This window comes from Vanessa atalanta, chromosome 10, assembly GCF_905147765.1.
Source record: "Vanessa atalanta chromosome 10, ilVanAtal1.2, whole genome shotgun sequence".
NCBI lineage: Eukaryota > Metazoa > Arthropoda > Insecta > Lepidoptera > Nymphalidae > Vanessa > Vanessa atalanta.
The window spans coordinates 832,768-848,301 of record NC_061880.1 but is presented as its reverse complement, the minus strand read 5'-3'; the positions used below and the strand labels follow the sequence as shown (position 1 = coordinate 848,301).

At 35.5% G+C, this 15,534-nt stretch overlaps 2 protein-coding genes across 4 annotated transcripts; one reads left to right on the top strand and one right to left on the bottom strand.

The window, feature by feature from the left end:
* Positions 1 to 5,233: 5,233 nt before the first annotated feature.
* Positions 5,234 to 12,780, bottom strand: LOC125066796 (WD and tetratricopeptide repeats protein 1). 3 transcript variants are annotated; one of them, XM_047675070.1, is made up of 13 exons: positions 12,342 to 12,780; positions 12,157 to 12,268; positions 9,759 to 9,937; positions 9,339 to 9,540; positions 9,079 to 9,205; positions 8,665 to 8,774; positions 8,412 to 8,591; positions 8,210 to 8,337; positions 7,888 to 8,135; positions 7,611 to 7,767; positions 6,821 to 6,989; positions 6,428 to 6,585; positions 5,234 to 5,310 (listed from the first exon to the last, which is right to left on the bottom strand). In XM_047675070.1, the coding sequence occupies exons 1-13, from the start codon at positions 12,536 to 12,538 to the stop codon at positions 5,307 to 5,309; spliced, it is 1,971 nt and encodes a 656-aa protein (XP_047531026.1). In that variant the 5' UTR covers positions 12,539 to 12,780; the 3' UTR covers positions 5,234 to 5,306. The 3 variants fall into 3 exon arrangements, with proteins under 3 accessions (XP_047531026.1, XP_047531027.1, XP_047531028.1); XM_047675071.1 differs by having other exon boundaries at positions 7,891 to 8,135; XM_047675072.1 differs by having other exon boundaries at positions 9,079 to 9,196.
* A 387-nt stretch (positions 12,781 to 13,167) lies between these two features.
* Positions 13,168 to 15,349, top strand: LOC125066826 (coiled-coil domain-containing protein 130 homolog). Its single transcript, XM_047675109.1, has 4 exons — positions 13,168 to 13,381; positions 13,515 to 13,837; positions 14,422 to 14,682; positions 14,793 to 15,349. The coding sequence occupies exons 2-4, from the start codon at positions 13,526 to 13,528 to the stop codon at positions 15,264 to 15,266; spliced, it is 1,047 nt and encodes a 348-aa protein (XP_047531065.1). The 5' UTR covers positions 13,168 to 13,381; positions 13,515 to 13,525; the 3' UTR covers positions 15,267 to 15,349.
* Positions 15,350 to 15,534: the final 185 nt, after the last annotated feature.

Below are 15,534 nucleotides of genomic sequence, written 5' to 3'. Positions count from 1 at the left end.
TAGTGTTTTGTGTTGTACTTACATTTTTTTTTGTGAATGTATTTTTTAATATTATAGTTTTTTTATACATATGTATAATAAAATTGGAATGTCTGTTTGTAATATTAAAATAACTGCTTTTTACCAAAGGTAAATTTTTGTCTGTCTGTTTGTTCCGGCTAATCTCCCGAACGGTTGGACCGATTTTGACGGGAGTTTTACTGGCAGAGAGCTGATGTAATAAGGAGTAACTTAGGTTTAACTTTTATTTTAGAATAATATATGAAATAACAAAGACACGCTGTAATGTCCAAATAACCTAAATTCAAACGCGCACGAAGTCGCGGGCACAGCTAGTACAATTTAAGTCTCAACACATTTCTTCCAAAATCTTCACATCTTCACTTCACACACATAATATTTCAGCCAATTTACAGAAAATCTAATGAATTATACACCTCAACAAACCTGATTTGTCACTCCAACTATATATGAAAACCGGGATGAAAAATCGTTGGGTAGTTTTTTAATTTGATCAGTTCAACAGACAAACGGGGCGTTAGTTTATATGTAGTGATATTAATGTCCACGTCATTATTGATTTATCAAAGTTCAAAATTCAATCTTTATTCAACATTCTTACATTTTATCAAAATTCTATACCACCGGTTCGGAAACATAGACCCAAACCTGAAAAGAACATGCGAAATATACGAAACCTCCGAATTTATAGGTCTGAATTACTTGAAATTTAGTGTAATTCCCTTCGCGACGTAGCCCCACTAAGAAAGGATTTTTGGAAACAAACTTCAAGATGGAGAAATGTGTATGATTTTACGAAATCGGAACGGGTAGCGAGTCAAACTATACACTTAATTTTATAAAACCGGCCAATTGCGAGTAAACAACAGTAGGTACACAAATTTCATTTTGGGTACAGAACCCTAAAAAGTGCATAACGCGACACACTACATTTTCAATAAAATAGTTAATTGACAAATAAAACTAAATATGTTGTGAATATTTCAAGCGTTTACCTGATTTTAATATCGGGTAAAAAACGTCAAAAAACACTTCTGTTGTATGAGAGCCCCTAATTTATTTATTTTAAATTTTATTATTAAAGTAAAAATACAACTGAGTATTTTGTGAATATTTCAAGTGCCTACCTGTTGCCATATTGATGTCGAGTAAAAAGGGCAAAAAAATCGCGTTTGTTGTATGGGAGCATGCCCCCCTTAAATATAGCGGAAACAGAAATATATAATTTTTGAAAATTTCTACTGTCTAGCTATCGCGGTTCTTGAGACGCAGCCTCGTGACAGACGGACGGACAGACAGCCAGTCTTATAAAGTTTTGACATTCGTTTAGTGATGTGGCCAGTTTAAAAAGTTTGTCCTATTTTGTAAAAGTATAGGTTAGATAAATAAATACAACATTTTCTAACAAATTTTTAATTTATTAACAACATCTATGAGTTAAAAAAAATATCCATGAACTCTCTTACAAAACGCGAAGATCGACAAAGCGCTCCCTCCACGGTCACTTAGTCTTACTTCAACTCACAGTCGAGGAAATAATTATACATAAAACAACATGAAAAATACGTATTAAAATATAATTAAGCCCATTACACTGATTACTAAATTTATACTGAATATTTTATAGTATTTGTAACTAAAAATACTTAAATCTTAGCATTTTAATAACACATACATAAAACCAACCATTACACACATTCACCAAACACTAACCGCGTAAACAAAGTTTTTTTTTTTTTGCAAAAATTTACATAGAGTAAAAATGTTAGATCTATGGAAAAATCATTCGGACAGATGTTACTCGTATTATTAAGGAATAATTTATTATCAATATTAAATTCATAAAGTTTTAACAATATGAAATATTATTGTTAAATAAATCAGAAATAAGAAAAAAATTAGATGAACTTTAAATTCGTTATTTACAAAAATAGGTCCCAACTCCCACAATATTAATGCACTCAGGGAACATTAATTAATTTGTTATTTTACAATTTTTTTATTGACATTACCATTCAGTAGTTTGGTCACAACTTAGTTCTGATGTAATTTTTGTTGAATATTGCCATATAAAAATATTGTGATTAAAATTAACCAATTCCAAGTCACATTGGTGATGTAAGGAATGGTGAATATTTCTTACAGCGCCAGTTTGCAGTTGTGACTATTCACCATCAAGCCCATTTATCTGACCTTATACTTTATAAAAAAAAGTGTATTAAATTAATTTTATAAAAATGGCGATCATTTTTTTTTATTATAGAACAGACCTTTATCCAGTAGACCTTAAGTATGATCATGAATAATGAGATTTATTTTCATCAAAATACAAATTTTGCCAACATTTTTTAATTTTTCCTCGACTGTACTTCTCATTATCCCCTCCATTTTCGTACACACTATCTATGTTTAAAACATATACTTATTACATAGTTTTATACAATTAACATACAATTTCCCTGGAAAATTTAAACGTGACATGGATTTCAAAATGACAGCCAGGAAATATTTAATCCTATCTTATTTAATAATTTTGTTAATCAATATTAAAATTGATAACTATACATAGTTCTGACATGTCCGAAGTCCGAACGCAACCCTTGCGATCTCAGTTTTGGGATATCCGCTAAGGGGCGTTCAAGTTTATGCGGGATGTCAATGCGGGTTGAGGTGCTTTTTTATTTGGTTTTGCTGCCAAAGGGGGAACGACATACATTAATCATACGTAATGGAACAATATTAAATTTGTTTGTTTTTTTTTATCTGTGTAAGATTCAACAGTTGTAATTTAAAAATATATATTTTTTTGTTTAAATTTTTAATGGATGAGCTTATTGTCATTACAAAGAAATAAAATGATAATATTTGATGTAGCTCAATATTCAATATATATTTATATTTTCTAATGTACCCCTGTGTATATAGAGTAAAAACTTGAACATACCCCTAAGCCTAACCCCTGAGCTGATCTGCCAGTCTCAACTCTTTAAAATATCGAATTGTTTAATCCGAAATCATACCTAATATAAGAAACAGCCCAATCCGCATAGTAAAACAAATCTCACTACTATCATTTTGATGACTTACGTGTAATAAAAATAATATACTAGAAATTATATAAACAGATTTTTCAACTACAGGAATTCGTTATTTTTCGATAATATAAAAATCAATAAATAAGAAAGAAAGCTACGACACAATCGTCTGATCGCTCCTTTAAGTATGATTATACAAAATTATAACAATTCCGTGAAGTGATCGAACACATCCGCGCAATGAAGCGGAATCATCTAATGCTACGGCCACACACGCAACCAAGCGTGACAATTACAAAAAAGCGTCCGCGCTTGATCACTTCGTTCTGACTATATTATTCGATTCCATGACCGCACAGATGTGGTCGATCCATCGACAATAAAACACAAACGTACCTAGTGTTTCACAGATTATTAAAATATTATTTTTCATTACATACTATAACTATTTACACTGACTTTACAATTTAATCTATAATAAGTCAGTATATATTCTATAAATTATAAATTAAATGCAGTGATGCATATTTAAGTTATTTTGTTTTGAACGCACGGCGATGCAAGCTAGGTTGCGATGTCTATTCTAAAACTTACGTCTAGGAACTAAGATCTAGTCATCCAGATTGACCTCAAGCCTAGCAAAGGTTTAAAAAAACTTTGAACTCAACAAGGAGACACAACACTTAGAACTGGTAGTAAAGAAATAAAAACTATTTGATATGCAAAACTTATTTTTACTGTCGCAAAGATTTGTTTAAAAAAAAACAATAATGTTATATTATACATCAAAGTTTATTTATAACGAAAAACCGACCCATTGTTTTCATTTAACAATTCACGTTTCCTAAATCACGATATCTTTTCTATTCAAGGCAATTCCTTAACGTAGAGTTACACGAAGATGAAAAAATTTGATGCAAACTTCTTTGTGCACAAACTCTAAAATAAACTAAAAGGATACTATATAAGAATAGGAACCGCAATGGCACTTAAATAGTACAGTTCACAAAACAAACATAATTATGTATGTATTTTTTTGTTCGTATTTTATATTGTAATTCTCTTTTGTAACAATTTATGAATTAGCTATGTATCGTAAGTATATAATATACAGTATATATTATATTTAACTGTTTTTCTTTGTTACATAGTTAATGGAAAAATATACATGAAAAGCCACAGAGGTGATTATGATGAAGATTACTCAGAACTGAGTGCAGTGAATAACTAGATCCAGATCAAACTTTTCCATGATTAAATAATTAATAAAAAAAAAAAAATTGTTTTGCTTATCCTACCGAATCCCTTTAACGCCACAATATCGCGAAAAGTTTCGAAAAAAATCTTTATATTATTTGGATCACACAGTAACCTTTATGCACATATTGTTATGAAAAAAGGTCGTATGACAAATAATAACCACTTATAGAACTAAACGTACACTGACCAACCTTCTGTACATCTATAATAGCCTGTAAATGTCCCACTTCTGGGTTAAGGACGCCCCTCCCTTTGAGGAGGAAGCAGAATATAAATAATTTTCCCTGTGTCGTTTCCATAGTAACCCATATAGTCTAAAACCCATAAGCACAAACAATAATAGATGCCAGTGTGACCGAAACGAAAGATAACTTGAGTATTGTTGATGAATGAAAACACGAGACCTCTTACATAACACAGCATTACTTCCACTCTGACCAAAATTATGAGATATTCAGATTACAAACCGATGTTTGAAATTGGCACTACTCATACGACCTTTTACCGTTAGCGTTAAGAGAAAAAGAGATAGCAATATTCAATAATCCATTAAATTAATTCAGTAAAGAGATTGTGCACAACAAAGTCAGCACCATTAAGTCCTATCATTAAATGATTAACAGAAGATACGAGATTAATGATTTTATAATTATAAAATTATTTTAATATTTACAATGTTCAGTATCTTATTATTATGCAAACGACATACTTAACTTGCGATATATTTTTCATAGACATATAATAAAGGAAAATGTAATCACTATACATTCCAAATATATCCTCCATGGAAGCGTCACGAGATATACAAATCTTTTTAGGAATTAAAAAATAAACTTGGCACCTTTATATGGTTAAAAGAAATAATTTAAATGAAATAAACGAATTTAACGCGAACAGAAATAATATAACGATAAATATTGTATAATAATTATATTTACAAAATGACTTCTTGACGATCGCTTAAATCAATCTAAGTTCGACGGCTCCACCTTACCTGAAATTACAACAGCGAAATTACAGTATTAAATTACTAAATTAACTAAAAACGAATGAATTTATCAACCAGATTGTCCTAGTTAGTTAATATATTGTACTAATACTCATTTTTTTTATTGATGAGGTGTACTGAAGTATAAGGTTACAGTATATGCAATGTTGAATATAAAAATAAAATAATACTTAAAAAAAACTAAAAAAACACGCTTTTGGCACGCACTAAAAATTACAAATGGAGCGGTTTCCGTATTCCTGACAGCAAACCCTCTCATTTGATACCCATATCATGGAGGTGCATTTCAAGTAGCCTGTCCGCCATCTTGGACGTCCGCCATATTGGATTTGTAATGACGTTTCTTAGCTAGTCATGTATTGTCATCAGAACTCAAATTGCAACATGTATTGCAAAATTTCATCGTAACCGAAGACCGAGAAGTGGGTCAAATTAAGATTTCAAGATTTTCTTACATACATAGTTACAAGTGGAGCTAATGTAAGCGTGTTAAAAATATTATAAGGTTGAGAGAACCTATTAGTTCTCTCAAGATCCTCTCAATACATGGTCACTGTTCGCAACAGTGTTGCTCATGGAGTTGAAATGAAGAGTCACTAACCGTGAAAACACGGTTTCGTACAAAATAAGGACACCTTATTTTGTACGAAACCGTGGGCAGTAAAGCAAACGCTCAACTGGCATCACATACTAATTCCACAGACAATTCGTATTCTCAGTAAGCAATAACGTTCCTCGGACCACAAATTGAGGGCAATCGGTTTGAATGGTTATCTCTTTTAACGGATGATTGTAAGAATCGTTACTTCATAATAAATCTAGTTAGACTGTAAACTGTTGAATAATTATAATAGGCAACAATTGTTGTTAAAAAAAAAATAACTGTATCAAATAGTATCGAAATTTTATATGTTTAATTTTAAGTTGATTGCTCGGTTCACAATATTTCGACAATTCACAATGCCTAGATTTAGTACCAACTAAGATCCCTTACAATTTTACGGTCATATATCTAACAACGAGGAACTGACGCCTCTGTACGTTGTCTGTGTGTGCCTGTGTGTGCGCGCGTGTGTGTGTGTGTGTGTGTGTGTGTACGCACGTGGCGCGGCAGGCGGGCGAGTGCAGGTCGCGCTCGGCGCCGCCGGCGAAGCTGATGTTGAGTAGCATGGCCTCGAAGGGGTCGCTGCGCATGCGCTGCTGGTTGGCGGCGGCGGCCGCGCTCGCCTCCGGCACCACGCGCGCCTCGCCCAGCCCGTCCTGCGAGTGCACCGACATTAACAGGCATGGTGTTAACGCGAGGGTGAAGCCTGAACTGCACACAGAGACTGGATATTTATGTAGCAAATGTTACTATTAACCCAACGACTTTATAGATGGCTCTGCCAGTCAATTTAATAAATTTTGTAATTTATTTCAACGAATTCAATACGAATTTTTAATGTATGTGATGAAATTATCTTCGAATAATCCCTTAATTATTCTTCTACCCCACCTCAGGTCTTGGACTCCAAAGCCGGACGACCGCCTCGATCCCGCTGGTGGCCAGCAGGAACATGCTCGGGTGCAGCTGCACGCAGTTCACGATGGACTCGTCTCCGCGCAGGCAGCGTATGATGTTGCCGGACTTACGGCACCAGATGAACATACTGCCGTCGTCTGAACTGTTTTGAGACATAGGAGGCATTTATTTAGCGTTATATTTATATTGAAACTTTTATTAAATATATTACATGTGTAACTTGGAAGAAATCGTGGGTTATTTTTTAATTGGTGGTAGGAGCCTGTGCGGGTTGCAGGTTGCAACCATCATCTTTGAGTGGATAATACATCACATATTTTACCGCTAAACAGTAATTTTATTTTATTTGATTCTTCAACGATGTGTACACTGATTATAATAATATAATATAACAAAGTAAAATTATATTCTAAGAGTCACAATTACTTAACGAAGAACACAGCATGCACAAAAAGAAAAAAATCAACATCTTAACCTAATTTGTAAACTATTTAAATAAATATTAATTAAAAGGAAATAAAAGTTTAAAAAAAATGTAATGTTGTTGTGTTCTGTGTTTGAAGGGTGAGTGAGCCAGTGTAACTACAGACATAAGAGACATAACATCTTAGTTCCCAAAGTTGGGGATGCATTGGCCATGCAAGGGATGGTTAATATCTCTACAGTGGCAATGTCTATGGGCACTGGTGGTCAACATTTACCCATTTACCTGCCTGCCTAAAATACTTATTCTAAATAAAGATATATCTATTGTGGAACTTACCCAGCGGCAACGAAATTAGCTTCTGGTCCTAAGAAATTAGCTTCCTTGATATCGGTGGTCGTATTACAGTGACCCAGGAACCGGCACTTGTAGTCCAGTGCTGAACTGCGCAGTTGTCGCTCCAGAGCGCTGCCGGACTGACCGTCCTCTTCCGTAGCTGAAGGTGATATTAAAAAAATCTTTTAGTATGACGATTAAATTTTGTTTATTAGAATGAGCTGATGCTGCTGCTGATACGTTGAAAAAACTATTCGGACATTCGGAGAAAAATACAAGCTACCTTCGTCCGGCTGCGTCTCCATCGTCTCCAGCGCCACGTTGATGTCCTTCTGCAGCAGGAACACGGCGTGGCTCTCCGCGTGCTTTGGGAACTTGTCCTTGAAGTAGAGCAGGCACTCGTGCGCCTCGCGAGCTCGCTTCAGGTCCATCAGGCCCTTGGCGAGCCGGAAGTGGGACTTCACATGGTTAGCGTCCAGCTTGATCGCCTTGTAGCAGTCGCGGATAGCGGCGTACGTGTCGCCCGACCTGAGTGCATCGTCGGCGTATTATTGTACCGAGTGGAGCGAAGCCGAGCCCGCAGTCCTCGAGCGGCCACTCACCAGGCGCGGCGCATGAGCGCGGCGGCGCGGTTGGAGTAGAGCACGGCGCAGCGCGGCCACTCCGCCAGCGCGCGGCTGTACAGCTCCACGGCGTTGGTGTAGCTGCCCTTGTTGACGAGCTCGTTCGCCTGCGAGGCGTGTGACAGAGTGAGAGCGGGCCGGGGGGCGAGTGGGGGGGCGGGCCTTAGGGCGCGGGGCGCACCATCTCCTTGAGCTGTCGCACGCGCTCGGGCAGCGCGGGGGGCTCCACGGTGCCGTTGGCGCCGTCGCCGCCCGCGCGCGCCGGCTTGCCCTCGCCCTCGCGGTAGCCGTGGTTGTGCTGGATGATGAAGCTCTCCACCAGCACGGGCCGGCGCGCCGCGTTCACGTCGAACAGGTACACCTGCGGCGGGAGGCGCTGCTGCTGTATTCCGATTCGGACGCGGTGTGGCAGACCCGACCGACAGAGTTCTCACCTGTTCCGAGCCTAGGTTGACGAGCAATTCGTTGCCATCGTGACTGAATGCCACGTATGTTGTGGCTTTTTTTGGGAAAGTGTGCTCATTCGGCTCCATTGATAGGTGACCTGGGAAATTTAGTAGGAGATTGGTTTTAATTGTTTTTTTTAGCGTTCCAATTTAAAAATTTGTGACTTTTACATTTCACATTGAAAAGCAGATGGTTCTGAATCGATCCTCTACTGTGACCTACCCAAATGGAATTGGCAGACCCTGTCCACGTCTACTTTACTGACTGATAATTTTTGTGAAACATCGAGCATCACTCCACTTGTATTTATTCCATAATCCGAAGAACTGATCGTCATTCGATCACCGAAGACAAAAGAGACTGAGATGATACTTAAAATGCTAGGAAACAATGTCCCTCACCGGGGGCGAAGTACTGCACGGCGGCGCGCGGAATGTTGTTGTCGGGGTCTCCGTGGCCGGCGCGCGAGCAGCGCACGTTCTGCCGCTCCCACATCAGGCGAGACGTCGCGGCACCTCCCTGCAACTCCTGACCAACTTGTATACTGCTATCTTGTATTGACGAGACTCGAAGATAATGCAAAATATTAAACATTTTCTCTTCAGAAAAAGACAAAATAATCTATCATTAAAAAAAAAATCTTAAGCGTTTTATAATTTACCTGTAGTCTTGCCAACTTGATCATTCTCGTATCATAGAGGCGGACGTAGAAATCGTTCGCTCCGACGGCCAACTGGTAGGGCCTCCTAGGGTTTACCGCGAGGCACTTGGCTTCGGCGTAACGACCCATATGGTTGAGCAGGTTCACGAGGACATTGGCCGTGTCTGAGTTACAGCGATGCGGGGTTCGGAGATCGTGTTGGCTGTAGGAATTGTTTTCTTTGATTCAAATGTGACACCATTATTAAAAAAGAAAGGTTAAAATATTTGATAAATGGCATTCTTCTAATTTATCGCGACGAAAATTCTCCTTCACATAAAACGATTCGATCTAATCTCAATACTCGTCGCTGGCACAAACTAACAAAACTTTTAAAAAAGAAATGGCTAATTAAAACAAATCGTACACAGTAACACTTACAGCACGAGTCCATCCTCACCGGCTGACCACAGCATGTGCGGCTTGTCTGGCGCCACGGCCAGGCGCTTGACGCGGCCGCAGTGGCACGCGCACTCCAACAGCGACGCGCCCGTAGCGATGCTGCGCGCGCGCACCGAGCCGTCTGCCGCGCACGTGGCCAGCGAGTCCGGGGAGAGGAACTGCAAACAGTATCTGCTATTATCTACTCATAGAGATAAATTAAACACAAAAGGATTCAAGCAGGAAGGCTAAACTCAAGTAGTCCTTTTATATTATGAGTAATTTAGTTGTTTACAAGATCAATTGAAATAGTTCAGTTTATGAAGTTATTTAAATTATTAAAGTAGATGTTGTCCATGGCTTCGTCAATTTTTGAAGTGAAAACATTTAATGGAGGGCAAACCGCTTCGTTACGTAACGCGTTACGGCGTCAGTCTGTCTGGCTTCCCTTTCTCTTACGCATACAGCAGCGGTAGGCAGGCTTTTCCTCTCTCACTCGATCCAACAGCACTAACCGTATTTCGGACAGTTTGAGTTATCACTTCTGTAGAGCATCCCGAGACGCACACCATTGTACCAATGCAACTGGGAAGCCTGATTGTAAGTAGGCTCCAGGGCCGGATCGTAAGTTCAGGGGGCTAATTAGGGACCTAAGTCATTACTGAACGTAGACTTGAATTAAATTAATTGGATGGAATTTGGCAGAAAACTCGCAGGGCAGCAAACCATACAATCTGTTTAATTTAATAAAGTTATGAATTCTTTCGCATTATCATCTATTTTTGACTTTGACTTGACTTAGCTGGGGCCCCCTTGAATCTACGGGGCCCTGGGCTGAAGCGCAAAAAACCATATGGTAGATCCGGTCCTGGTAAGCACCACTACCTATACACATTGGCGCCATGTGTAATTTTAACCATTTCTTACATAACCAATGAGACCAGTTGGGAACTGATATTATTTCCTTCATACCACAAAACAACACCAAGTATTGCTGCTTGGCAGTAGAATAAATTGTGAGTTAGTGATACTTACCCAGATGGGCTTGCACAAAGCTTTACAACAAACTATTCACTATTCATGTGAGTTAGTATTTAAAAGCAACCAGACAATTGGTCTCTATTATCAGCAAACTTACATTTTACCATAATCTAATAACACTTCGCATAATAACATACATTTCTATCTAGTAGGCAATATATATTCAGTGAAACCTGCTTAAGTGTGACTTCAAGAGACCTGCAATGTTGTTTAATTTATAGAGGTGTCACTTACCCGATGTCTCAGATACCCAGGTATAAATAAATATCTGCCTCAGTTATAGAGGTGCGGTCCTTAAATAAAATGACATGTTATGTATACATTATACAAAATTAGAAGGGTAGATAAAGAATAAGTTAGTAAACAAACATAACAATGTTATCTCAGTTACAAAGATTTATGCATATAAAATTCACTTGCTGTCTCACTTATAGAGGTTACTGTGATGATAAAACAAAATAATGAATTCCAGTTATAGAGGTTTGCTTCCTCCCACTAACAGAGGTATTTCAATGCCAAAGAGATGGGACAGCAGCATGAGTTCGAGTTATGGAGGTATTTTACTTATCCAGGTTAACTTAACCAAGTTTCACTATATATATGTTTATATATAAATAAATATAAAAATAATAATATAGATTCAATAATGAAAGATTTTATTTAACAGCTCTTACTCAGGTACTTATTTTCAAATTCCTTATTTCATATTTATAACATTTAAAGATCATTTACATAAAATTTTAAGAATCCAACATTCAACATATCTGTTGTAAAACTTAGCTTAGATAAATCATGCATTTATCTAATGATACTATTACAGGAAGTATAATAAAATATAAAATAAATTAATCACACATATACCATTATCTCAAAACCATGTTTATATTATCAAAGAAATTAATCGCTAATAACACATACAAATGATCCATACAAAAGGGCAAGTATTTATTGCATATTTTGCAATTTCAATATATATTCTTACAAACAAGTAGGCGTGCGCTTGGCTGAAAGAATAATATGTAGTCTTGGGAGTTAAAGGAAAATGAAAAGTGATTCCATATGCACCTGACTTTTTGGCAAATTTCGAAAATCATTCTTTTATGTTTTCAAAATAAACACAATATTAATTTAAAAAAATAAAATAATTAAGACATAGAATAATGTTTATTTGATTTTTTCTTGAATTATGAATGAATATTCTTCAATCTACTGCACTCTATTACTATTTTAAGGAAAATATTGAGAAAGTAACGCAAAATTTAACATAAATATAATGAAGTTAATACACCTTTATTGCTTGCCTTATCAGTTAAATAATTGCTACAGATAAATCATTGAAGCTATTTATGCAACCCACCTTAACTGAGAATATATTGCCTGTGTGTCCAGTAGAGATGTTATGGATTTGTTTATATCGATAAGGATCCCACAATATAACGTGTAGATCATCGGACGCCGACGCCAGTACACTACGACGTAAAAGCATAAATTAGCATGTTTTGCAGTTCCAAAGTACATTGACATCATTGTGAGTGTACTCACGACCCATCGCTGTTCCATTCTAGACAATTAACACATCCCATATGTCCGTGCAACTCTTTTTCTAGTCCTAATCTGTCTATCATATTTCTGGTAACAGTCAAACGGTTTTGGAATTTTCGATCGATGTCCCCTCGCTCCCGGGCTGCTGTTAGGCCAACAGTGCCTTGCGCCCAGGTCGGCTCTTCTCTTCTCCCCATTTTTACGAATATTCTTCAATATGTCTGATATACCATCACAATCAGACAAATCTACGAACTAACTCAAGCTAAGTCTATTTATAGTTAACGACATTTCATCGCACATAACAACAAAATAAGGAACGCTATGTTTATTTAAGCCGTACTTTTTAAACAATTAGGTTTATGATAGTTATTAAAACAATGAATAAATAGCTCAATAACTATGGTCTATGATCGAGATTTTCTTTCGAAAATTTGCAAAGCTGTCAAACAGCTGTCGATGTTACTAGCTAAAATATTTAAAATGTCTTAATTATATTATTGTAATCAATATTTAAATATAAACTATAATAAATTAAAATAATTTGATGATGAGTCAGTAAAACAACTTTATGCAATTATTTTTTGTGAAAATTAAAATAGTTACAAATTTAAAAACACTTTTTATTAACAATAATATTTAACAATTTTTAATGTTTAAACTTATGCTATTGTATTTGACATTAAGATAAATTATTAGGAGTAAAAATATATTAAGATTTTTTTTAAACAATAACAATCGATTAGAATGATATTATATATTTGCGAGTACAATAATTTACGACTGGCAATTCTAAAGACTTGTCATTTGTCAATTGTCTTTCACATAAAAAGAGGTTCGATAAACATGGAATTAAGAGCCATTAAACTAAGAATTGAATAAACATGGAAAGAAAATCAACTATTTTCACCTGAAAATTCGTCTAATGTGTTGTTTTATTATATTAGTATATATTGTGAAAAAATATATATTAACTGAGAAAAAGTTAAGCTAAGAACACAAAATTTATTTACTCATATATCTATAAAGAAATTTATTTGGTAAGTTTTTATATTAATAGGCATTGACTAATAAAAATCTAGCGAAATTCTTACTAATTTATTTATCAATCTGTATTCTCACAATATACTACGACTATTACGATGAGTAATATTTATGCTTAATTTTTTACAGATCCATTAACCATGGGTGAACGGAAAGGACAAAACCTATACTATCCCCCCGACTACGACCCTAAAGTCGGGGGTTTAAATAAATTCATGGGTACCCATGCTTTACGAGAAAGAGCCAGGAAGCTACACATGGGTATCTTAATAATTCGATTTGAAATGCCGTATAACATATGGTGTGAAGGATGTAAAAATCACATTGGTATGGGTGTAAGGTACAACGCGGAGAAGACGAAAATCGGAATGTACTACAGTACTCCTGTGTACCAATTTCGTATGAAATGCCATTTGTGTGATAACCACTTTGAAATAAAAACAGATCCAGGTGTAAGTTCATTTTGATCAATTGAATACCTATAGCCTAGTCTAACTATAGGAGTTACAACTCGACAACTTGAACAATGAATTAATGCTATATATTTGATTAAACTATTGAATAATCTCTGATATTTATTGCATTTTGGCAAAGTTGTAATTGGTGCTTTGAATGTAAATTTAAATTGATTCACATAGTTTATTGAAGTACATAAATGTATGGTAGATGTTTATCATTCATTTCATTTCATTCAGTGATTATAATAGTTTCCCTATAAAGTATGAATGATCTGCTGTATGAATCAAGAAGGTATTATGTCATGTGAATTTATTTATTTTTCATTTAGTTTAAACCATCCCTAGAAAGAGTTTTATATTGTCTTATTAATTAAAGGATCTTTAGATAGTTCCTTTGGTACTTGTATGATCATACTCAAGAAAATATTATTAAGATAAATGTCACATTGATTAGAGACTTAAATTTCTTAAATATATGCTTATTTAGTGTGATAATGTCTTGGATAATTCTAAAGTTATTCACATCAAAAATAGTTAGAATGTAATAGATTATATTCAAGTAAACTTTACTTTTTTAGAATCTTGACTATGTCATTGTATCTGGAGCAAGGAGGCAAGAAAACAGATGGGATCCGACAGAGAATGGCCAGATTGTTCCAGAAACAAAAGAAACACAAAAACGTCTTTTCGACGATGCCATGTTCAAATTAGAGCACAAGACTGGAGATGAAGATATGAGTAAACTTGCTAAGCCTCGCCTCGGCTTGCTCGTAGGTAGAAATGAAATGGTGTGGAAAGATGATTATGAGGCCAATTGTGTGCTACGAAGAAATTTTAGGGTAAGACAGATATATACTGTTAATTACACTTAATATTATTTACAAACATTGTTGATATTATTGAGAAACATTAAAGATTACATTACAATAAACTTATATTTATTTTTTAGAAGCGAAGAAAAGAACTTGAAGAATCAGCTGTAAATGACAGTTTGCTGCTTGCAAAATCTTCTCTGAATATAAATCTGTTGCCTGAATCAGAAGAGGATAAGAACATGGCTTCCTTGCTCTCCTTAAGACCATCACGCAGTATTGAAGAGAAGCATAGTGTTGCTAGAAGCAAAATATTAAATAGTCCAGCATTACCTAGCTCTAGTGGACTTTTGACTAGTTTTGGTGGTTTGAAAAAGGAAGAATCTATAAGCAAAGCTGTTCCCTTAACTCGAAATTCTTTAGGAATTATGATAAAAAGAAACAAAACAAATGACAAAGATCAAAGTAGCATAGAAACTAAATTGAATGACAATAATAATGAAAAGGAGTTGGATTTGAGAGATAAGGTACAAGATAGTATCGAAACCGAAATAAAAAATAAAGTATCTTTAGTTGGTGATTATAGTTCAAGCAGTGAAAACTCTGATTAATACACACTGTTTTTTTTTATTTGATAATAATTTGTAATTAAATAATATTTTACACAAATATATTTATATATGTCACCGCTAAATACAAGTATTGAAACAAAAACTGGTCTCATTCATTATCTTGCTTACTGATAGACTAATTGAAAAAAGTTTGTCACTCAAGTGTCTTTTTATGAACTGGCAACTCTGAAAGGAAAAAAATCCTTACCTTACTATACAAGTTTTTTAGTTACTTGACACGCTCCCTACCGACTACGTACTGAGCCGA

Bases quoted from the DNA above. Each gene is read 5' to 3' on its own strand.
- LOC125066796 (XM_047675070.1), bottom strand. From the start codon at position 12,538: ATGGGGAGAAGAGAAGAGCCGACCTGGGCGCAAGGCACTGTTGGCCTA. The intron at 8,592-8,664 runs GTGAGAACTCTG...CTCCCGCCGCAG, and splicing joins TCAACCTAGGCTCGGAACAG to GTGTACCTGTTCGACGTGAA. The intron at 8,136-8,209 runs GTGAGTGGCCGC...CGATGCACTCAG, and splicing joins GCGCTCATGCGCCGCGCCTG to GTCGGGCGACACGTACGCCG.
- LOC125066826 (XM_047675109.1), top strand. From the start codon at position 13,526: ATGGGTGAACGGAAAGGACAAAACCTATACTATCCCCCCGACTACGAC. The intron at 13,838-14,421 runs GTAAGTTCATTT...TTACTTTTTTAG, and splicing joins AAATAAAAACAGATCCAGGT to AATCTTGACTATGTCATTGT. The intron at 14,683-14,792 runs GTAAGACAGATA...TTTATTTTTTAG, and splicing joins TGCTACGAAGAAATTTTAGG to AAGCGAAGAAAAGAACTTGA.